This window comes from Hypanus sabinus, chromosome 4 (genome assembly GCF_030144855.1).
Source record: "Hypanus sabinus isolate sHypSab1 chromosome 4, sHypSab1.hap1, whole genome shotgun sequence".
Lineage (NCBI taxonomy): Eukaryota > Metazoa > Chordata > Chondrichthyes > Myliobatiformes > Dasyatidae > Hypanus > Hypanus sabinus.
In genome coordinates, this window is record NC_082709.1 from 150,077,688 (window position 1) to 150,101,017 (window position 23,330).

The 23,330-nt window shown below is 39.8% G+C and overlaps 1 protein-coding gene across 5 annotated transcripts in view; it reads right to left on the reverse strand.

Moving 5' to 3' along the window:
* Positions 1 to 223: 223 nt before the first annotated feature.
* Positions 224 to 23,330, reverse strand: part of tent5c (terminal nucleotidyltransferase 5C) — a 36,155-nt gene continuing 13,048 nt past the window's right edge. For 2 of the 5 annotated variants that reach the window (XM_059968371.1, XM_059968370.1), the window contains one exon: positions 8,969 to 13,077. In XM_059968371.1, the coding sequence (XP_059824354.1) occupies positions 11,911 to 13,053 (1,143 nt within the window). In that variant the 5' untranslated portion in view covers positions 13,054 to 13,077 and the 3' untranslated portion in view covers positions 8,969 to 11,910. Of the gene's footprint in view, positions 6,053 to 8,968; positions 13,078 to 18,101; positions 18,145 to 23,330 lie in introns of those variants that run through there. The other 3 variants (XR_009511834.1, XM_059968372.1, XR_009511833.1) reach the window with 3 other exon arrangements.

Here is a 23,330-nt window from a genome sequence, read left to right on the forward strand (position 1 = left end):
GCATGAGGACTCCAAAGTCCCTCTGCACCTCTGATGTTTAAAACTTCTCCCCATTTTGATAATAGTCTGCACTATTGTTTCATTTACCAAAATGCATTATTATTTCTCTACAAGTCATGTGCTCTGTATTATTTATACATTTATTTTATTTGCTCAGTTTGTCTTTTGCACATCATCAGTCTTTGTTTTTCATCAATTCTTTATTGTCATGTAAATGCCAGCAAGATAATGAATCTCAAGGTGGTATATGGTGACATATATGTACATTGAAAATAAATTAACTTTGACTTTGAATCTGTAGAAGTCGTCCTGGAAGGTATGGAATATTAGATGATTAGATCCAAGGCATCCATTCGCTCTGCAGCCATCTCTTATCATGGCAGTAAACTTCCCTTTATTTTATAAATCTATTCCAATTTAACAATAACAGCAAACCTCTTTTCAGCAGAATAATAACTGCACTTTCCCGAAACCTGGACTTTAAAAAAAAAACCTGGTTAACAGATTCAGCATATGTAAAATGTTCTTCACAGAGGAAATTCCATTCGATCTAGAATTGCATTCCAGTGCTGTAGATAGCTAAATAAGGATAGCTTAATGCTTCGGTTATAACTTTTAAATGTTGTAATTTAATTGCACTGAAAATTCACTTGCATTAGTAATTATTGATAAACAAATTTAGTGAAGAACTTGCCTTGCCAGTTCAAAATTTTATATCCATGTTTCTAGATGATTTGTTCCAGTTCACACCTAACCTATATTACTCAGTCTTCTCTCCTCTTCATTATAGGCTTGAATCTTGTTTGCACAAATCACTAGCAGTAATCGATGCCTCTCTCATCATTCATTCTGGCATTCATGTGACCTCACTGGCCTTTTTCTCCAGCCACACTGATTTCCCAATCACATACTTGCGAGCAATCTCACCAACCCTCTTTACACCTTTAAACATCTTCACGAGGGAAAGCCGCATTTGTGCCATCCAACCAGTGTTGCTTTATTTTGTTTTAAAAAGGGACAACTGCAGAATACAATCGACAAAGGTATAAATGCAGACAGGAGAGCTCATCAGCTCTTTGCTCAATCCATCAAGATAGTTATTAGTTATCACTCAATTCTCTAGTCAAAGATTCCCCCTCACTGCTAAACACTACCTTTTCTGACCATCTATCTAATGACTACTTTTTCTTTCTAGACCATCCTTTAATAAGTGCACAAGATCTTCAAATCCCCTTTTCTGGAGAGTTGATAAACACTCAGAGGCCACTTTATTAGGTACACATGCTTGCTAATGCAAATATCTGAACAGCCAATCAGGTGAGAGCATCGTAATGTATAGAAGCATGCAGACACCATCAAAAGGCTCAGCTGTTGTTCAAACCAAACAGCAGAATGAGCAAGAAATATGTTCTAAGTGACTTTGACTGTGGAATGATTGTTGGTGGTTTGAGTTTCTGAAAAACTGCTGCTTTCCTGGAATTTAGAAACATAGAAACCCTACAGCACAATACAGGCCCTTTGGCCCAAAAAACTATGCCAAACATGTCCTGTCCTTAGAAATTACCTAGGGCTACCCATAGCCCTCTATTTTTCTAAGCTCCATGTACCAACAGCATCTAGAGAATGCAGAGATGGTGTGAAAAACAAAAAAATACATCCAGTGAGCAGCACTTCTGTGGCTATAAATCCCTTGTTAATGAAGAGGTTCGAGTAGTACAGGAAGTGTCACAGAGCATATCCCTGTGGCAGGGCCTGGGTCTGTGTGCAGGGGATGACCTGGTACGTGGACAATTTCACACCGGGCCACATGGACTGAAAATGCGGGATGTCAGGACTGGAGGTGAGGGTCTAGCAGATTCTGCTCCGCAAAGTTTTTACTCCACTCTCATCAGCGCTGACTCTGGCTGCTCTGGGCTTAGCGGCTGCGAGCTTCATGGCAATTTGTCCCTCTGTGCGATGAACCGAGACCGAGACTATAGACTGCTCCGACTGCTCTGGGTTTATGGACTCAATTTCATTCTGAATGCTGATAATTGTTTTATTGTTTGCTTGTCTCGTCCCCCTCTCTCACCTCACATTGGGCGTTGATTTTATTTTAAATTGGGTTCTTCCACGTTTCTTGTTTTGTGCCTGTCTGTAAGCAGACAAATCACAAGGTTGCATAACTTATACCTACGTTGATAATAAATATACTTTGAACAGTAACTCAAATAACAGTGGTGTGCAAAAGAACATCCTGAATGCACAAAAGGTCAAAACTTGAATTGAATGGGTTACAGCAAAAGGCCATGAACCCGTGATTGCTGCTGACCTACGGAGCGCTTGCTGGAAAGACCCAGGGCCTAATTTGCATGTATTATTGGCCTGCATTGTACTGGCTTGTATTTCAGGGCCTGAGATCTGCAAAGTTGATCTCAAACTTGAAACGTATAAAATTCTAAAGGGATTGGACAGGCTAGATGCAGGAAGATTGTTCCCGATGTTGGGAAAGTCCAGAATGAGGGGTCACAGTTTAAGGATAAAGGGGAAGACTTTTAGGACCAAGATGAGGAAAAACTTCTTCACACAGAGAGTGGTGAATCTGTGAAATTCTCTGCCACAGGAAATAGTTGAGGCTGGTTCATTGGCTATATTTAAGAGGAAGTTAGATAAGGCCCTTGTTGCTAAAGGGATCAGGGGGTATGGAGAGAAAACAGGTATATGGTTCTGAGTTGGATGATCAGCCATGATCATACTGAATGGCGGTACAGGCTCGAAGGACCGAATGGCCTACTCCCGCACCTATTTTCTATGTTTCTATGTTTCTAAAGTTTTTTTTCCTCTAGGCTAACAGAGAGAAAACTAGGAATCACTCTTTCTAATAAAAACTGAATAAAAGCCAACAGATAGGAATCTGCAGCAGTCCTGACTTCCTAACATCTTTAAATACCCAAAATAACCCAAAAATATTCTGTTGCTTTATTTTGTCAGTGTCAGGGAAAACCAATCAGCAGTACTTTGATTCCATCTCTATTCCCAGAAAACTAACCTTCTTCATCCACTGGAACTCTAAACCAGCATTGACCTGGCTTTCAGGCAATCATTCCTGGAAATTTCACTGTGCCAACCTTTTGACCTGCTCCAAGAGTAGATACATGAACTGGTCCAATAAAAGGACGGGAATAAATGGGGCTGCTGTAGGGCACTTGGCTCTGCCTCTGATTTGTAAAAAGTGGGAGGAAAAGAGAAGTTGAGCATCAAGTTCAGCCAGGATGATAGAGTCAGTAGATGAGAACTGGTTGGATCTTTGTTCTAGATGGCAAGAGGGAATCAATACTTTCTTGATGACAATGAATGTGTAGAAAGAATGGATGTTCTCTCCTTCTTTCTTCTCAAGAACTTCTTTCTTGATTTCTTACACTCTCTACAAGTCACCTGTGGTGGACATTCTCAGATTGTTACCTTATTCTCATAATGGCGCAGGCAAGGGTGATAGTGATGATAAAGGAATATGTCAAGGTGGCATCCAATGTTGGATTGTAACAGGTTAGAGGGATGTTTGTAATTCTGGATCTACTATGCCCTGCATGATACCAACAAATTAAAACCATGGATGAAAATGTAAAACATTCGTGAAGGAGCTATCGAGGAACACTACTGAGTAATATATGCCCTTTTTGAAAATGTAATATTTCACACTTTTTGAAAATGTAATATTTAAGTGTGCCTGGATGATGAATGGGGATCAAATCTCAGTTTAGCTTGATAGCCCAATGTTCTGCTGCACCAGAATTGTTAACTTTCTGACAAATTGCTAAAAACAAAAGGTCTAAAGTGATGATTCAGAGGAGAAAACTTCTCACTAGTGCACAGAGCAATATTTATTCTTTTGCCATCCAAATCAAATTGATCTTGGTCTTCTTTGTGAAAATGGTATTCCCTTATTAACAGTTGCAATGGACGTCAAAGGCACTGGTGTGAAGGGTAGTACACAAGTAGGCGTTTTACATAAGTACACAAATTGGACTGAGAAACTGGTTCCAGCAGATATATTGCCAACATGCAAATGTTCATTAAAGGTTGCTGTACCTTTATGTCCTTCACTGTCATTGACCTAGGCAATGTAATCTAATCTTGAATGTTGATATTTTCTGACTATATTTTTAATAAAGTTCTTTTGTCATTTAATCTTTTCATTCATTGCTCAACCAATGATAAATCTTATCTAGCTACCCATCTAAGACTTCAAACTAATATTGCCCCATAATCAATATTGCTCAGAGAAATAACCCCTAATTACAAGTGTACACAGTCAATAACTTTCTGGATTCATGGAACCAATTTGCCTGACCCTTGCTATCTTCAGCAAGAACTCCGTAGCAAACAAAGGGCCCCTCTGCCTTTCATTACCATTGATATGCATTTACATATGCAATTTCAACTACTGTATTTGAGAACATGCTTGCATCAGAGGCAAAGTGGGTTCACCGAGTTTGTTTATAGACTGAAGCATGTGAAATTTCGGACAATCCAGCCCATCCTCATTGAAGAAAGATGTTCTGATTGAAACATTGTTTCAAGGCTGATTAAGAAGGTGGATGTCAACAGGATGTTTTCTCGAGTGGGGTTATTTAGAAAAAGGGGTGGGATTTCAACATAAGGGATTACCCAAGAAGATACACCAAAAGGTGGCTTGCAATCTTCACCCTAGAGCTGAAGAGGCAGAGTTGTGGAATGTATTCAAACTGTAGATCAGGTCCCTTGCAGTATCAACACCCGTTAAAGTGAGAGCAGCAAGGTGGTGTAAGGCACTAAATAAATGACTTCATGAACGATGGTGTTATCTCAAGCTTTACTAGGCTCATCAGTCCTGTTTTACAAGAGGTCAGTTTCACAAGCACGTGGGGATTTTAATGCAAGAGTTGGCAAAGGTAGCAGGACCACCCCATTTTCTAATCTCACGGCTGAGACACAACAACAGCTTTGATGACAAAGGGGGCATTGTCTCATGTTTGAGACAGCCAAACTAGTCTCAAGGCAGCCACTTGGAACTGAGAAAATGTGTTATAGAATTGCATACCTTTGGAATCCTTTATCCCCGAGGCACTTGTCATGTGCCGCAATCCTGTTATTTAACATGCAAGGGTTTCTCGTGAAGTATTGACAAAGATCAGCTTTGTATTTGGGTGGAGAATAGGGTTATAAGCAATAAGTGGCATTGAGCAGAAGAATTGATTCCCAGAGGACACCGCTGATCTGGCCAACAACAGAAACAATTCAAGCCTCTGGAGCTGTTTTTTTTTAAGTGAAGATTTTAGGATTGTGCTAACTATTCTGACAGCTCACAAGTTTCAGCTCCACAAGGGAAAAAAGAAAAAAAAATGAAGAACCTTTTGCACAAACTGGATTGAAAACAAATCTGAATAAACTGCTAAGAATTGGCTGCACCTGCTTCATGTTATAATAGTACTTCGTCATCCAAAGACACGTTACATTCCTGATTAAATTGTACAGATGGAAGCTAGCTCACACCCGCACATAAAATGAGCAGAAAATTAAATCCAGGCAATAATGCCACATTTCTTTAACCCGCTTAGCTGAAGATTTGCCAATGTTCTGGACCAAAATTAAATTTTAATGAACAGCAGCAGCTATAGCACAGGGACACTAACATCTAGCTTTCTCAGGATAACATGAGAAGCCCAAAAGGGAATAGACTAGCCAGACTGAATCTTTGGGCTAGACCGAAATGGCAGGGCCTGCTCCAGAGAGCAAGATAGCAAACTGATGTTTGGCCGATTTGAATGCCAAACCAGATTTAAAAGATTATGGCACAGGGTGGAAAATGAGCCAGTGTTCAGCTCCCTACTCCAGGAGGCCTTACTCACCTTAGCATTGAACTGATTCTGGGCTGTAGCATTTGCCTCAGCACTAAACCTGGCTCATGATCTGCAGATTGTTTGTTTTGTCTTTAAATCTCTTGCACCATTTGTTTTTTCTTTCTTGCACATTGGATGTTGATGCACCATCAATAACTGTCTGAGACGTGAGGCGAGATATCGGCTTTTATTGGCTGGAAGAAAGAACAAGCAGCAATTGATCACCATACTACATCCTGGAGACTGAGAGGCCGGGCTCAGGCCTCAATCGCCTTTATACCGGGGGTCTGTGGGAGGAGCCACAGAGCAGTCAGCAGTGGGAGGGGGGTACGTGTCCAGACAGGTATATGTAGTTCACCACAGATGTATGACTGGCTCTCTGGTGCGTGGTTTCTCATGAAATTTATGCTGTTGCTTTGTTCTGTGGCAAAAAGTTGAAACTGAAACTTGTATTTGGGATACACATTTTAACAATAGATGTACTTCAATCTTTGAAACCACATTGTGCAGGCCTCATGCTGTGCAAGGCCTCAGCCAGTGCAAACTGGTAGCTGGCTCCTTTCCCTTATTAATGTTCAGTTTAATCCACATTACCCAGCCTCTTTAGAACATTAATAACCACAATCATATGATAATTGTCCCCAAGAACCTACTCCAAACTTCCCTTTCATTCCCCTGCTCTTTAGTTCTTTCATCCCCTTAATGGTTGACTGAATTTGACAGCTTGGTAAGTGGTGATGAACAAGACCTGATGAATTTTTATGCAACAGCTTTTCAGCTACCATTGGAGCACAGAAACGGTGCATGGAAGCGATTTACCAAAATAACTCAATTTTAAGGCACTTGAGATAATGTGCAGTTTGAAGGGGCTGTCATTCTCCCTGGAATGGAGAAACTAGCAAGATGCATTGGATGAAAATAGTAAGAAAGTAATTGGCAAAGAGTCAAAAATACAGAAAGTGATTACGTTCTGGAGTACACTGCCAGGAATAGCATGGACAGATTCAACTGTGACATTGAAAGTGACAACTTGCATATTGAGCTGGTATTGACTCATTGGGCCAGAATTGGCTTCTGCTGTCATGAAGTTATCTTGACACATCAAAATTAGTGATGTTACTACATTTTAGAAACAGGCCATCATAATTCAGAGCAGATGTGAAAGCAAGAGATTGGGCTGGAACTCCATCTTAGAGACCAGCTTTCAGTGATGCTCAGAGAGATCAACAATACACTGCTGAGTGGCACATCAATGGAAATTGTAAGAAACAGGAGGACTTGAAAACAAGGAACAGAATTGTTAGAAACCTTTGATCAGTAACTAACATAGGACAGTGTGGTCAAAATTAGAATGGGGTTGATACACTTATTGCTAATTGCAATATTTACAAGAGCAAATAGCACATCTCATTTTCCTTTGAATTTACAAGGGTTAATCTCAGTGGCTTGAAATTTGACTACTTGCTGATGAGGAAGTGCTGAGTCAGCATTATGTACTCCTAGACAAAAAATGCTTAATAAACTCCATTATTGATGTTTTGGGTCAAAATTCCACATCAGGACTTGAAACGTCAACAATTCATTTGCTCTTGCAGAATCCAGTTTAATATTGCTGTCAGGTCGGGAAAGTTGTTTTGCAGCAAGACGGTGCAATGCAAAAGCTAAGTTACAATATATAAAAATTATATCAGTGCAAAATTATAGTAAAAATAGCAAGGTAGCATTCATGGGTAGCTTCATTGTCCATTCAGAAATCTGATGGCAGAGGGGAAAGTATTCCTGAAATGTCATGTGTGTCTTCAGTGGTCAGTTTGCCGAGTTCCTCAATAGATTGTTTGTTGGGTCCAAATTCCAGCATCTCATGTCTCTAATAGATCATGTTGACTTCTATGATAAAGAGGGTTAGGGATCAATATTTTCTCTTTATACTTTTGCCAGCATGTCAATGAGAAAACATCTGTCCTTTACTTGCGTTCTGCCCAAATTGTTTGCATAACATCTATGTTCAAAGCGCAGTGTTGACCCAAGCCGCTAACTGCCAGACTCCCACTTTGACCTAGCTTCAGCCCACTACATTTCCACCCCCACCCAAAACCAAGATTGAAGAGCATCTATCTTGGCACAAGACTCATTTTTTGATAATCAACCATTGTAGTCTTGAATCTCACTTGTAGTTCTCTCTTTCACCATTTCCTCTTACATACATCATCACCTCCAGCACCTTTCAGCTTGCATCATTTATCCATGCCCTTGCTCCTGCTTTCTGCCTCTCCTTTATTCAGAATTTAAGACCAAGAATTACTTAGATTTCTCAGCATTCTTATGAGTACAAACCCCCAAAACATGAACAGTTTCTTTCCACAGTTGCTGGCGCACAACCTGCTGAGTATTTCCATTGTTTGGTATAGTTTTCAAATATCATCTAGTTCAGATTAGTTTCTATCTAGTGTAGACATTTCCAATCAAGGCCAATGGAACATCAATAATCGAACAGCTGATTCCAAGGTTACTAATCTTAGCAGGTTCAGTGCCCTTGACTCGAATGAAAGTGAGTCAGGAGTGTCAAAGTGAGTCAGGAGTGTCAAAGTGAGTCAGGAGTGTCAAAGTGTGATGCTTAGTGTGGCATTCTGCAGAAACAAGTTTACATTAAGTATTTTATCAAATTTTCATGTTAAAGCTTTAATGATTCAAGATTTCTTATGCATTCATCGATTAAACGAGAACTTGGATTCTTAAGTTGTTAACAACCTTGATCAGAAAATTGATGGCCGAAAAGCTGAGTACAGCTTTAAACACCCAGAATAAAGGGAATTTCAGAGTTTAGGCCTAAATAACTGAAGGCAAGTAAGCTACCTGGCAAGAAATTTGATATCCTTCTCAAGCATTGCTGTAGCAATTACATACAGGTAAAACAGTAAATGAATTTAGAAAAATATTGTATACTATTAGCAGTACTTAGCAATCTTCCATTATTTGGAATTAAAGTTGACTAGATCATACGTTTTGTTTCATGTTCCATTACTGCAAACCACCTTGCAAGTTTATCAATTTCACTGCAAGTCAAATAAATTTCTTAATAACCTTTTAATAAACACAAGGGAGCTGGCCGTTTTATCAGATAGTCTTTATTGTCAAATAGGGACCAAAGGTCTACAGGTTCTTTGGTTTGTACAAAGCATGTACAGCAGCATAATCTGAAAACAAATTTAATATACAAACACTGCCAGTAACACCTCATTAAATCTGGAAATAAAAATGCAACTTTAAACTCCAGAGAGGTTTCAGTCCCAACATTCATGCTTTACTATATACCAGCATAAAATGGAAAAATAAATAGGTTGAGATAATTCATTATCATTTCATTCTCAGGCTCTTGCAGGATAACTGGTTTTGAGTGTAAAACCCAAACAAAAATGTACACTGCACAAGAATTCCAGTGTATCATTCGCTCTGGCGTTTACATAATCCTGAATGCATTGAGTATCATTTCGCCGCATGTGTGTTAATGCAACATAAAACACCCACAAGACTGAGCTTACTTGTAGATCCACAAAAATACCCTCTCTAGATGTGATAATTTTCTAGTTAAATCCACTATGTAATTACAACAAACCATGAAGTACCTTAGGTTTGACTATCTGCAGTACTATTACCTCACTGTTTAGCCTGAGTTCTCCTCTTCCACTGACCATCACCTCCCATGTCCACATTTCCAATCCAGGTCATTTACCAGTGACTCTCTCAAAGTGCATAATTAAGTGTTTATTTGGAGGACAGGACCGGGTGCAGCTATGATGTCCCAAGGTATAACAACTCATTAACAACCTCACCAAATTGTGCAAGATATTAAGAGTCTGGCATTCCTTGTATACATTGCAACAAAATATAGAACTCACAGTGCAAGAAGAGAATCTAAAGTGAGTTTAAAATTCACAGAATGCTCCATTTTCCACATGCAAAGATATGTTCTGGAGATTGGGCACAATTCTTTTCACGCATACAATTCAAACCAGGATTCACTGCCAAACATTGATAAATATTTGCAATAGATGTTGCAATATTCATATTTTGTACAATGCACTTCCATTCATTTTACCACAACTCTTAACTCCAATGGTCATAATACAATACTAGTTGCATTTTCTATTTGAATACTCTTAGCACTTTTGATGAAATTGTACTTTTTTTGCTAGGCAGTGAAAAATAAATATCAAAAATAGATGGAAAGCCTTTCCATTTGCAAAGTTTATATCCTATTTTCAGTTCCATGTATTCTAGAGCTGGTGTTTGGAAATACACATTTTTTTTTATTAAAAAGATACAAATTGCCAATATTTTTGTCCCCTGCATTTAAAGTACAGCAATACTATGTTCACACTGGATCTGGAATGTGCACTGGACCAGGATTTCTGCACTGACTACATTTTTCACCTTTAGTGTAATGAAGTCTCAAAGACAAAACCTCACCACTGTTTTCTTAAAAAAAACAAGTTCTGTATTTTGCCTGTAGTTGACTTTTTATTTAATGTGCCATGCAAAAAGAATTTATAAACTGAATATCCTTTCTGCTTTAGATTGCTTGCAGTATTTAAAATGAGTTATTAATGCCAGGTGATAAATAACATTTATTTGTTTTCAACACTCAAAGAATCTTCAGTTTGCTGCGAATGGTCAAAAGAACAATTCTCACATCATCTTGGAAAGCAAAATGAAGAAGAACCAAACTTCATCCCGAATCAAAGTGCAAATCAAATTTCAAACGCCATCTTGGTGCATAGTTTACAAAACTTATTCAAAGTGATCCAAATCCACAGAAAGGACAGTTTTCTTATCAGCTATATCCTAGCTTTAGACAACAGTCCGCAAGAGATTTTTCCTCCACCTGTTTCTTTATTCTGTGAATAAAGCTTCTGACAGACTTCAAACTGTGCTTCATCTGTCCTGACTCCAGTATACTCACTGAACATAGGGCAGAAGTGACACCTGTAGACCCCATGCCCTCTGAAGCCTGTTTTACTGAATTGGAGAAGAGTACAATCATTTCCCTACATTTCCGTTGCCTGGGAATGTTACTTAGTTTAAAAAGGCTGATGCATGCAACCAAAAACAAAAACACTTAGTGCAGAATCAACAAAAGCATTAGCGCAATTTTCAGCACCAAAAATAATTCAACACTAACTCAACTCAAAGGAAGCACACTGAACTCACAAACATGATCTAAATTGGCAGAGTATCATCTTGCTCTCCTCTATTTTCTGATTAGCTTAATACTATTAAGGGAGTGTGACAGTTCTAAAAATTATTAAAATGCTTTGTCAAAGGTTTGTTCTCCCTCAAGTTTGGAAATGGAAAATTTTGTTATTTATTCAGGAGGCATAAATTCAGATCACAATTTCTTAGGGTACTAAGAGCCCAGGTCACATGTAAATTAACCAACCAAATTTTTGCCTTCTATGCAATTTGGTTTTGAATTGGCACTTGGCAGCTTAACACCCTCATAATATAACAATACTTTTCTCCCAACACCCCTCCCAAACTACTTCAGAACTTGTTTATTAAAGCTGAGCACAATAAATTTCTGTCTGTGACCTACTAAATCAAAAAAAGTTGTGATAAATGCTCAATGTGCAGCCCTTTTATTTATTCACCATCAGATCGTTTTTTTTTTGTTTCCTTTTGTGGAGTATTTTTCAAACTGCTTACTTGTACTTTTGATCTAAAAATTTTTAGAATACAGCTTGAAAGATAAACATTCTTTTTGAACTCCCTTCATAGAAAGCAAAAGTTTCATTTGCAGAACAGTATGACACAGTGTACTATCAGGACTCTTGCTAGAGACGAGTCTCCTTTAGATGTTCCAAACAATGTAGTGCCATTTGTTTTTGGATTTTCCCTACACCAAAAATTAGTGTGCATATTATCATTGTATTGTCATTGCAGTTTAATACATGCAACATGTACAACAGCCACAGGCTCGTTTCTTCGCTGCCATTAAGGCAAGTTGAACTGCATCAATCTGCACACAAGTCAACTGTGAACATAACATTGCTTACTAGTTGCATGGAAGCCAAGTAGGGTATGAGGTGGTACTGTGTGCTACATAGTAGTTGCTAAAGTTGGCATCACTGACATATGGAGCAGGCTGGTAATAGCAAGTTACGTTGGTAACACTGGGGATGATGTTCTGCTCTGCCAGCACCCTGAGAGCCAAAAGGCTGATGAGGTTGAGAGTCTGGCGCCTTTCATGTCCCATCAGACAGACAGTGCTTTCATTCACAACATTTCTCAAGATCATCAAGTAGTCATATTTGCTTCTCTCCTCTCCAATGAAGTGGTTCTGGAGATACACTTCCAGTTTTCTTTGTTGTTCACTAATGTCCGGGAAATCAATAAAGAAGCGAGAACACATGTATCGCTCCAAGGATTTGATCACCTCTTCACTGGCTGGTTTGAACTCTCTCACCAGTAGATTACAGTATTTCAGCAGTCCTCCTCCTCTGATCTCCTCTGGAGTCTTGGTTGCAATTAGTGTATTCCTGAGGTGACCTAATGCTTCCTCAAAGTCCCCGTATACACTCTCTCCAATCACTGTTGGGTGAAAGTGCTCACTCATTGGGGTGTCAGAATAGTCATAGTAAAACAGAAGGGAATCCAAGATGATCTGGAAAGAGTCAACACTGAACTCAAACTGGCGACGGAGGGAATCCACAAATTTCAACTCTATATTCTTTCCATTATTGTTGCAGAGGGAGATTAAGCTCCAACGGTCTGTCTCTGTGCAAACTTTTACCATTTTTTGCACGTAAGCCTCCTTGAGTGTAAGCGGTGTGATTCGTTCCTTATTGACACCTTCTGGAAGAAATTCCAACAGGCAACCCAAGACCACATCTTTTACCATCTGGAATTCGAGTTCTCCTGGTAGATTAACCCCAAAAATCAAGTCCAAATCTTTGTAGTTTAAGCCATTATCCTTTACTAGGACATGGCTAGCTGCTGACCCATTAAGACGGACGTCACGAACTGGAATCCCACTTTCCAAAAGCCTGTTTCTCACAGTCTTAACCACATCTTTCAGCCTGACTTCTAATGTTGGAAAATTCCCACGGCCATGAATAAGTACCACCTCAGTAAGGACATCGTTCAAACTGCTGATCTGATCCCAGCTCAATACACTAGTGGCTTTACTTTCTGCCATACTGAATCTTTGGTCTTCAATCAGCTGGAAAGAAACAAAAACAGGTAAACTATAACCTTATCTACTTTTATGTACAACTTCTTGAAAAATCAAAACAGCAATTAATACACCAGAGACAATCAAAATACTTTTCAGAAGTGAAAAGAGAACCACTAATTGAAAAATCATAAGCACGAGTTTGCAGATGCTGCAAATCCACAGTAACACAGACAAGATGCTGGAGGAACTCAGCAGGCCAGGCAGCACCTACGTAAAAAAGTTCAATTGGTGTTAACTGTACCCTTTCCTATAGATGCTGCCTGGCCCACTGAGTTCTTCCAGCACTGTGTGTTGCTCGTTTCTCCAGCATCTGCAAACTCTCTCGTTTGCAACACTTGCAGAGAACTCTGGTCAGGCAGCATCTATGGAATTGAGTAAACAGTCGATGTTGAAGGCCAAGACCCTTCCTCAGGACTGAGAAGGGGGGAAGATACCAGAATAAAAAGGTGGAGCAAGGGGAAGTAGACTAGCCGGAAGGCGAGAGCTGTAGGAATGCTAGGTTGCTCCAGCATTTTGTGTTGCTTTGGATTTCCAGCATCTGCAGATAATTGGTAAAGCCAGGCAGGTGGGAAAGGTCAAGGGCTGAACAAAGATTCTGATAGGAGAGGCGGGTGGACAATAGGGAGGGGGGGAACCCAGGCAGAAGTAATAAGCAGGTATGAATTGAAAGGCCAGAGTGAGCAAAGGGGGTGGGGAAGGAGGAGAAGAGAAAGACACTTTTGCAGATGAATTACTCCAGCATTCTGTGTGCCACTAATTGTAGTCTTGTTCTGCTCATAGAGTCAGTTAAAAACACTTATAACAAATGCTCTTGCATCAATTAGATTGAGACCACAGTTTGGTGTTCTATCAATGACCAAAAGTGACTTTAAGAAAACTCCAAGCTTTTAGAAAATCCAATGCCCAAGATGAAATGAAAGAAATGACTGAAGCTACTGTATTTAGCTGGTAGCAATCCACCAGTTTTGTTTACAAAAATTATTTTTTTACATAGTACAATGACCAGACAGAAAATAACCAATAAGGTCATCTAAGTTCATGTCACCACACTTTGACAGCATTGCTTTAAGAGCCAGAGGTCAAAAGGAACTGAATCAATTGCTGCAACCACTCATGAGCTTCCTAGCAAAAACTGAAACTGAAAACTTTTGAACTCCCCGAAACACTTAAGTTCTCAATGTAGTTTTAAGAGCAAATAATATACCCAAAAGCTTGAGGTCATTACATGAATAATTTACAATTTAAGTTGAATTTTAAATGATAATTCATCTATTAATACTGCAACTTTCATGCTTTCCAGGCAGCCCAGAAGACTTCAAAGCCAGTATTTTTTTTAAAAAGTCATCACTATGTAGGAAAAGCAACCACCAGTGAAAATAATGCCAACTCCCACAGTAAGAAAATATTAGAACACAGACAGAGGCATGAGGACATTTAGGAGAATGCTTTTGCAGCATAATGCATCAATTTGTTGGAAATTAAACATCTAAAGGCTACCTCTCAGATATCAAACCTTAATAGTGAACTGAGCAGAGCAAATGGATATGATCTGCACGAAGAACCAGCACTGATGTGAGTCTAACAACTTCAGAGCACCGCAGACAGGAAAAGCAGTATGTATTTTGCATTTCTAACTGTTGCAGGGTGCTAGTGGTTTTGCAACAACCCAAGGTGCTTGTTGGAGCTTTTCCCCAGACTACTCCTGTCACTTTGCAGCTTACCCAGTGTATTTGATTCTCCCTTAAAGGATACAGTAATTCTTCTTTCAACTATTAAGAGGAATCTTAATTTTTTTTCCACATGATTTACCAATATCTTGCCAATCAAATTTTTTTTTCTCTCCAAGTTATACTTGCTACATTATTGTATTCTGTCAAAGTGCCAGGAACCACAAGTACAACTCTGCAATAGGTTGTTTCCGTCCTTGGTACCACTCTACATTTTATACTTGTTATATATGGTGAGGTCTTGACAATGCTTTCTAAAAACTACTTCTTGTTCTTATCACCTCATTACCTCTATTCATAAAAACTAGAATCAGATTCTATTTAAAGTAAAATATTTGTCTGCAATTCTATTTTCAGTGAAATGGGAGCGTGAACTATTGGTCATAGCTGATCTGCGGCATTCAGTGAATATATAATCACAACCCTTGGCTTCCTCAAAAATTAAGAACTACATGCTTATCCATATGGGATTATACCTACTAGCTTGCCACTTCATTTCAAAATTTTGCTCCTCGCCATACAATTTTTTAACCATTTTTAAAACCAACAAAAAAAAATATGCCCAGGTCACCTCAACACAATCCTACAATAAAAAGTGGACTGATTAAGGAATCCTGGAAACTAATCCCTGGCAATCAACCAAAATGCACCTCATTTATCAGCTTATCATTCAAGCAACTTTAAAAGTCATGGAATGGCAGTGAACTGTATTTTAATGACACTTGCTGAAAATCAAGTTTAACTTCTCCTATTGATAGCTTTTAGTCAAACATTCAAATTTATCAAAATAGTTTGTTCAAAATTTACAGTTAATCATTAATAACACATGAATTTTTAAATTTGGACCAACTTAAGAGTAGATTTTATAGAAACATAGAAAACCTACAGCACAATACAGGCCCTTTGGTCCACAAAGTTGTGCCGAACATGTCCCTACCTTAGAAATTACTAGGCTTACCTATAGCCCTCTTATTTTTCTAATCTCCATATACCTATCTGAAAATCTCTTAAAAGACCCTATCGTATCTGCCTCCACCACCATTGCTGGCAGACCATTCCATGCACTCACCACTGAGTAAAAAACTTACCCCTGACATCACCTCTGTACCTTAAACCTGAGTCCTCTTGTGGCAGCCATTTCAGCCCTGGGAAAAAGCCTCTGACTATCCACACGATCAATGCCTCTCATTATCTTGTGTATCTCTATCAGGTCACCTCTCATCCTCCATCGCTCCAAGGAGAAAAGGCCAAGTTCACACAACCTGTTTTCATAAGACATGCTCCCCAATCCAGGCAACATCCTAGTAAATCTCCTCTGCACCCTTTCTATAGTATCCACATCCTTCCTGTAATGAGGCAACCAGAACTGAGCACAGTACTCCAAGTGGGGTCTGACCAGGGTCCTCTATGGCTGCAACATTACCTCTCAGCTCTTAAATTCAATTCCATGATTGATGGCCCATACACCATATGCCCTCTTAACCACGGAGTCAACCTGCGCAGCTGCTTTGAGCGTCCTATGGACTCAGACCCCAAGATCCTTCTGATCCTCCACAGTGCCAGGAATCTTATATTCTATATAAGAATTCTATATTCTGCCATCATATTTGACCTACCAAAATGAACCACTTCACACTATTCTGGGTTGAACTCCATCTGCCACTTCTCAGCCCAGTTTTGCATCCTATCAATGTCCCGCTATAACCTCTGACAGCCCTCCACACTATCCACAACACCTCCAACCTTAACGTCATCAGCAAACTTGCTAACCCATCCCTCCACTTCCTCATGCAGGCCATTTATAAAAAACCATGAAGATTAAGGGTCCCAGAATAGATCCCTGAGGCACTCCACTGGTGACTGACCTCCATGCAGAATATGACACGTCTACAATCACTCTGCCTTCTGTGGGCAAGCCAGTTCTCAATCCACAAAGCAATGTTCCCTTGGATCCCATGCCTCCTTACTTTCTCAATAAGCCTTGCATAGGGTACCTTATCAAATGCCTTGCTGAAATCCATATACAATACATCTACTGCTATTCCTTCGTCAATATGTTTAGTCACATCCTCAAATTCAATCAATATAATTCCTGGCTTATCTGAAATGAGAGCCCATATAGTGAATTAGCCCCTATAGAATATAGCACCAAAATTGCCCTTTTGGCCCACTTGCTCACAGTTGACTGGAGAACCCTCCCTAGACATCCCAAATGTCCATTATCTGTCCAAGTCCTTTCCCTCTATTCAAATGCCTCTTAAATGCTACAGCTGAACCCATCTCAACCATTTCTAGTAGGTCATTTCAGATATTCACCATCTTTTCTGGAAGGGTTACCCTCCCAAGCCTTTTAAATCTCTCCCCTATCTTATATCTGAACCTTCTAGAAATGGACACCCCAGTCCTAGTAAAAAGACTGGCTGCCCACCTTATCCATACTCATTCTGATTTTATAAACTTCTTTCAAGTCACTGCTCATTAATCAAACCTCCAAGGAATTAAAATCCAGCACAGCAACATCACCCTGTTACTCAGATCTCTAACCCAGGCTAGATCCTAGGAAATCGCTTCAGCACCACCTGTTAAGTAATTCAAAATACCTTCAATCCCATAATGATTTGGTAGCCTACAGAATTCAAGCAGAACTTTATTTTTAAAATAATAAAAATTAATAAAATAAAGACTTTTCATAGCATCAAACAATACACTGTCCTAGGACTATCTGAAAGTAGAGAATGCAACTTGAAAGCCCACTACGATTGGAACTATTAAAGAAAACTTCATCACTAATACACTACTGAACTACAAACATTGTTCATGCAAGTTTAAAAAGTCCCAGCAATTATCAAAAAAATTAAACATTAGTTATTTAACAAAGTTAAAATGGAAAACAGTGATAGCTTAAACGTAAAATAATTTCTATACAAGTAGACCATAAATTAAGAAATAGACTTAAATTTACTTCCAAGGGAATAAAACTATTAAGTTATTTAATTCCTTTGCAGGAAGCCAAGTGAAGGCAAAATTGTAACTTTCACATTAGAAAGTAATTTATACGAACCTAGTCCCTAACACAAACTAATGGTTAACAGGAGTTATACAACTAGACTGATCTATCCCCTAAATTAAGACCATCTAACAGTAGTAATGCAAAATTAATTAACACTATTAACATTATAAAACAACCTTCAGCCACTTGGGAAATGGGAAAAGAACTCTTTCAGTTATCTCACAGAACTACTTAGCTAGTTTCACAGAGAAGGGAACTCCAGAATTACTCACGTTCGCTCACTCCCTCACCCGACACAGAATAAACAGTAGCTTCTAATGAGTACCCTACTATCAGCCTTGTAGCAATTTATAGATTTCAGACCGCTTCACACACTATTGTGAGTGTACCGCTCCACCACACAAATAACTTTATCACAAAAAATTGGCAAGGGCAACAACCCGCCTTCAAAAGAAAATGTCTCTTTTTTTTATTTGGCTTGGAAAAAAAACCTTCAAGCGCTTATTCTTTCCTTGGACTATTTCGCTGGCAAATAAAATTAATCCGAACGCCCTGCCTGATTGGCTACTTGTTCACGTGCTGATTGGATTCTCCGCGATGATACAGGTTCTTCGGGGAATCTGAAATTTCTGCATTTTAGGGTGCTGTTCTATATCTGAATTATATAACTGTGACTGTACAGCAACACTATACTTAAACACTTACCAATATTTCACATTAGGTATACCATCAAGAAATTTGCACTTGCAACGTAAAAAAAACCTATAAGATCAACCTCGGAAATCAAAATAGATTTGATAAAGCATATATTCATGTTTTTGCCTTTTAAATGTTCTCCTATTAAAGTATTCTAACAAATTGTCTTCTTATTCGTTCCATGGTTAAAATAATATAAAATAAAATAAATTATTACGTTGTGATAAGGGTATTTAAGCTGATAAGAATGTTCGGCTCCCTCGAGGGGAGTGTGGAAGGGGGAAGGGGGTGCGAGTTTGCCGATAGACGAGCAGTAGAGTTGCCACATTCATTGTTGCCTTTAAGGTTCTCGCAACTGGTTAGTATCACTAGGGTAGCATAACGGGCGTATGCAAGTACCCCTTGCTTCTTTTTAAAGGGTAATATTAACTGTTTCTTAAGAGGGGGCTTTATTGAAAAATCTACTGTTTTCTTATCAGACGTTACGGAAAGATATATCAGAACTTGCTCGTGAGGAAGTAGTCTTCTTATTGCGAACCCGACACACTTGACACTTTATCGAGCCGCATCCCGAGGCTGGGCAACAGCGCCCTCTTTTGGAGAAACTGTTGATCGCTACTTGAAGGCTCCTATTGCCACTTTTCCAATGGCACAGAAGTTACAGTGTCCCTTCAGACTGCACTAAATCTAAGTGATATTTGAAAGCGGAAGCGGGCTGCAGTGACAAGGTGATGGAATCAGCGGACAAGTGGCAGATTAAATGGCCCAAAGCTAGTAGGAAAAAACGAGAGGCAATATAAACGGAATTGTAAAAATCGAATTGAAACTGCAAACGTAATTCTAGAGGCGCTGAGCAGCACAAAGATCTGGAAGTATACATGACAGCATGTGGGATTATATATCAAGGCACAGAGTGTACAGGAGCAAGAAAAAAATACACCTCCTTGTAAAACATGGCTTTGATAACAAATGGAATACTGTGCTTAGTTCTGGGCACCACACAAATAGGATGCACAGCAGACTTATTAGAATTATTCCAGTGATGAGTTACAATTCTCTTAAAGGGCTTGAGAGGATATATGCTCCTGATTTAGACGGCTAGGACTGGGGCCATTTTAGACAACAATGAGGAGAAACCTCTTCAAGGTGTGGTGAGCCTTCTCTACCATGGCGGCTATAGTGGCTTGTATATTGTGTTCACTGGAATACATCTCTGGATGTGAAGAGAATCAAGTGATAAGAGATGCTACAGAAAAGTGGCATTGAGGTAGGAAGTTGCTCTGATCTACACCGCAGTCAAGCTCCTGTTCCTAATTCCGAGGTTCTTTTGGAAGGCTTCAATTACCTAAGTGGAATGGAGAAGCTGGGGTTTTCTGCTTGCAACAGAGGAGGTTGACAGGGCAAGTGGTGGAGAAATTTAAAGTCATAGAAACCGCTTACTTGGGAAGAAGGACTAAGAGGTGGGGACATTACAAGGTAGGTCATTTGCAAAACAACAAAACACAATGAGATTTTAAATGCATCAGTGGTTCAGATCCAAAGCAGGATTATCAGGAGAAAATTGCATTAGCTGAAATGGAACCAAGTGAGTGCAATGGCAACGTAGCCACAAGACTTCAGGAAGGACTGAAGGAATAGGCCCAGCCGGATTGCTGGTGTTTAGACCGAGTACAGATTGAATCCCTTCTTCCCTAATTTCACTTATTCTGTTAAGAATGCTTACATTTTTAAAGTTATGATTGTTTAATTTTAATTCTTAGTGCAACTTCATTACAAAGGATCCAGACCATAAGAATTATCCGTGGGCCTCCTGATTGGTTGTTTCCATGTTGATGAGAAATCCTTAAATAGAATAGTAGATTGGTGAATGGGTGCCTGTGTTTTTGGAGTAGTAAAGCTGTTATATGTACTATTAACATACATTATATCCAAACAGATTACCCTAAGATCATAGGACAGAGGAGCAGATGTTAGGTCATTCAGCCCGCCGAGTCTGTTCCACCATACTGTCATGGCCGATTTATTTTCCCTCTCAATTTCTTTCTTCTGTCTTCTCCTCTTAACCATTCATGCTCTTACTAATCAAGAATCAACCTCCATTTGAAATATACCCAATGACTTGGCCTGAGGCAATGAATTCCACAGATTCACCACCCTCTGGCTGAAGTTTTTCCTCATCTTTGTTTTAAAAGTATGTCCTTCTACTTCTGCTTAGAGTCAGCATGGCCTTGTGAAAAGCAGGTTGTGTCTTACGAGCCTGATTGAATTTTTTGAGGATGTGACTAAACACATTGATGAAGGAAGAGCAGTAGATGTATTGTATATGGATTTCAGCAAGGCATTTGATAAGGTACCCCATGCAAGGCTTACTGAGAAAGTAAGGAGGCATGGGATCCAAGGGGACATTGCTTTGTGGATCCAGAACTGGCTTGCCCACAGAAGGCAAAGAGTGGTTGTAGACGGGTCATATTCTGCATGGAGCTTGGTGACCAGTGGAGTGCCTCAGGGATCTGTTCCAGGACCCCTACTCTTTGTGATTTTTATAAATGTCCTGGATGAGGAAGTGGAGGGATGGGTTAGTAAGTTTGCTGATGACACAAAGGTTGGAGGTGTTCTGGATAGTGTGGAGGGCTGTCAGAGGTTACAGTGGGACATTTGACAGGATGCAAAATGGGCTGAGAAGTGGCAGATGGAATTAACCCAGGTAAGTGTGAGGTGGGTCAAATATGATGACAGAATATAGCATTAATGGCAAGACTCTTGGCAGTGTGGAGGATCAGAGGGATCTTGGGGTCTGAGTCCATAGGATGCTCAAAGCTGCTAAATAGGTTGACTCTGTGGTTAAGAAAGCATATGGAGCATTGGCCTTCATCAATTGTGGGATTGAGTTTAGGAGCCGAGAGATAATGTTGCAGCTATATAGGACCCTGGTCAGACCCCACTTGGGAATACTGTGCTCGGTTCTGGTCGCCTCACTATAGGAAGGATGTGGAAACCATAGAAAGTGTGCAGAGGAGATTTACTAGGATGTTGCCTAGATTGGGGAGCATGCCTTATGAGAATAGGCTGAGTGAACGTTTTTCCTTGGAGCGACAGAGGATGAGAGGTGAACTGATAGAGGTGTATAAGATGATAAGAGGCTTTGATCATGTGGATAGTCAGAGGCTTTTTCCCAGGGCTGAAATGGCTAGCACAAGAGGGCATAGTTTTAAGGTGCTTGCAAGTAGATACAGAGGAGATGTCAGGAGTAAGTGTTTTACACAGGGTGGTGAGTGCATGGAATGGGCTGCCAGTGATGGTGGTGGAGGTGGATACAATAGGTTTTTTAAGAGACTCCTGGACAGGAATATGGAGCTCAGAAAAATAGGGGGCTATGGGTTACCCGAGGTAATTTCTCAGGTAAGGATATGTTTGGCACAGCTTTGTGAGCCGAAGGGCCTGTATTATGTTGTAGGTATTCTATGTTTCTACTCTTGAGGCTGTGTCCTTTAATCCTAAATCCTCCCACAGCCTCTCCACTTCTACTCTATCTAGGCCTTTCAGGATGTGGTAAGTTACAATGAGAGACCCTCTCATTCTTCTAAATAGCAGTGAGTGCAGGTCCACAGCCATCAAATGCTGCTCAAATGTCAACCCTTTAGTTCCTGGGATAATTCTCATAAACCTCCTCTGGACCTTCTCCAACACCAGCACACCCTTTCTTTAACATGGGGTCCAAAAGTACAACAGTACTCCAAATGTGGTCTGACCAATGCCCTGTAAAGCCTCAGCATTATATCCTGGTTTTTATATACTAGACTTGAAATGAATGCTGACATACACATTACCAGGCTTGATTTCCAGCCTAAATTCATGGCTGAAAGTTTTCCTGTATTCCATTAAGAACACGTGCTATTCTCCAAAACAGACTTTACACAACCAGCCTAATTTGATTTTGTAATGTCTCATAAGTCAGTTCTGTTTTTCACAAGTATTGCACTTTTTAGCCATTTATTCAAATCACGTTGTACTGTCTGCCGTGGAAGCATTCTCCTAACTGGCTACAGTTCCAGGCTGGTACACGAGGGGATTCCCCCTCCCATTAACTTTGCAGAGGTGGAACATCAGCGACTGACTTCAGTGGTGATCATTAGTTTCCACTGATCTATGAGACACCCTCTGATGCTCATTACACAGGAAAGAACTTGTGTTAACATAACTTAAAGACAATAAAGTGTTCAAAGAGTTTCCAGCCAATGAAGATTTTTTGAAGCACAATCACTATTGTTATGTCTAGAAAATATACTCAGTGGCCACTTTATTAGGTACAGCTCCACAACTGCTCATTAGTGCAAATATCTAATCAGCCAATCATGTAACTCAATGCATTAAAAAAGGTCGACGTAGTCAAGATGTTCAGATGTTGGGAAGAAATGTGGTCTAAGTGACTTCGACCATGTTAGAGCCACAATGCCAGATGAGGCGGTTTGACTCTGCTAATCTCCAAGGGTTTTCATCTACAACAGTCTCTGGGGTTTACAGAAAATGGCGCAAAAAGCCAAGAACAATCCCGTGAGTGGCAGTTCTGTGGGTGAAAAGCCTTGTTAATGGGAGAGGTCAGAGGAGACTGGCTGGGCTGGCTCAAGCTGACAGTGACTCACATAACCACGTTACAACAGTGATGTGCAGAAGAGCATCTCTGAGCGCACAACACATCGAGCCTCGAACGGGATGGGCTACAGCAGCAGAAGACTGTGAGTTCCACTCCTGTACCTAATAATATGGCCACTGAGTGTACGTTCACAATGGTTTGCTAAGCAATATGT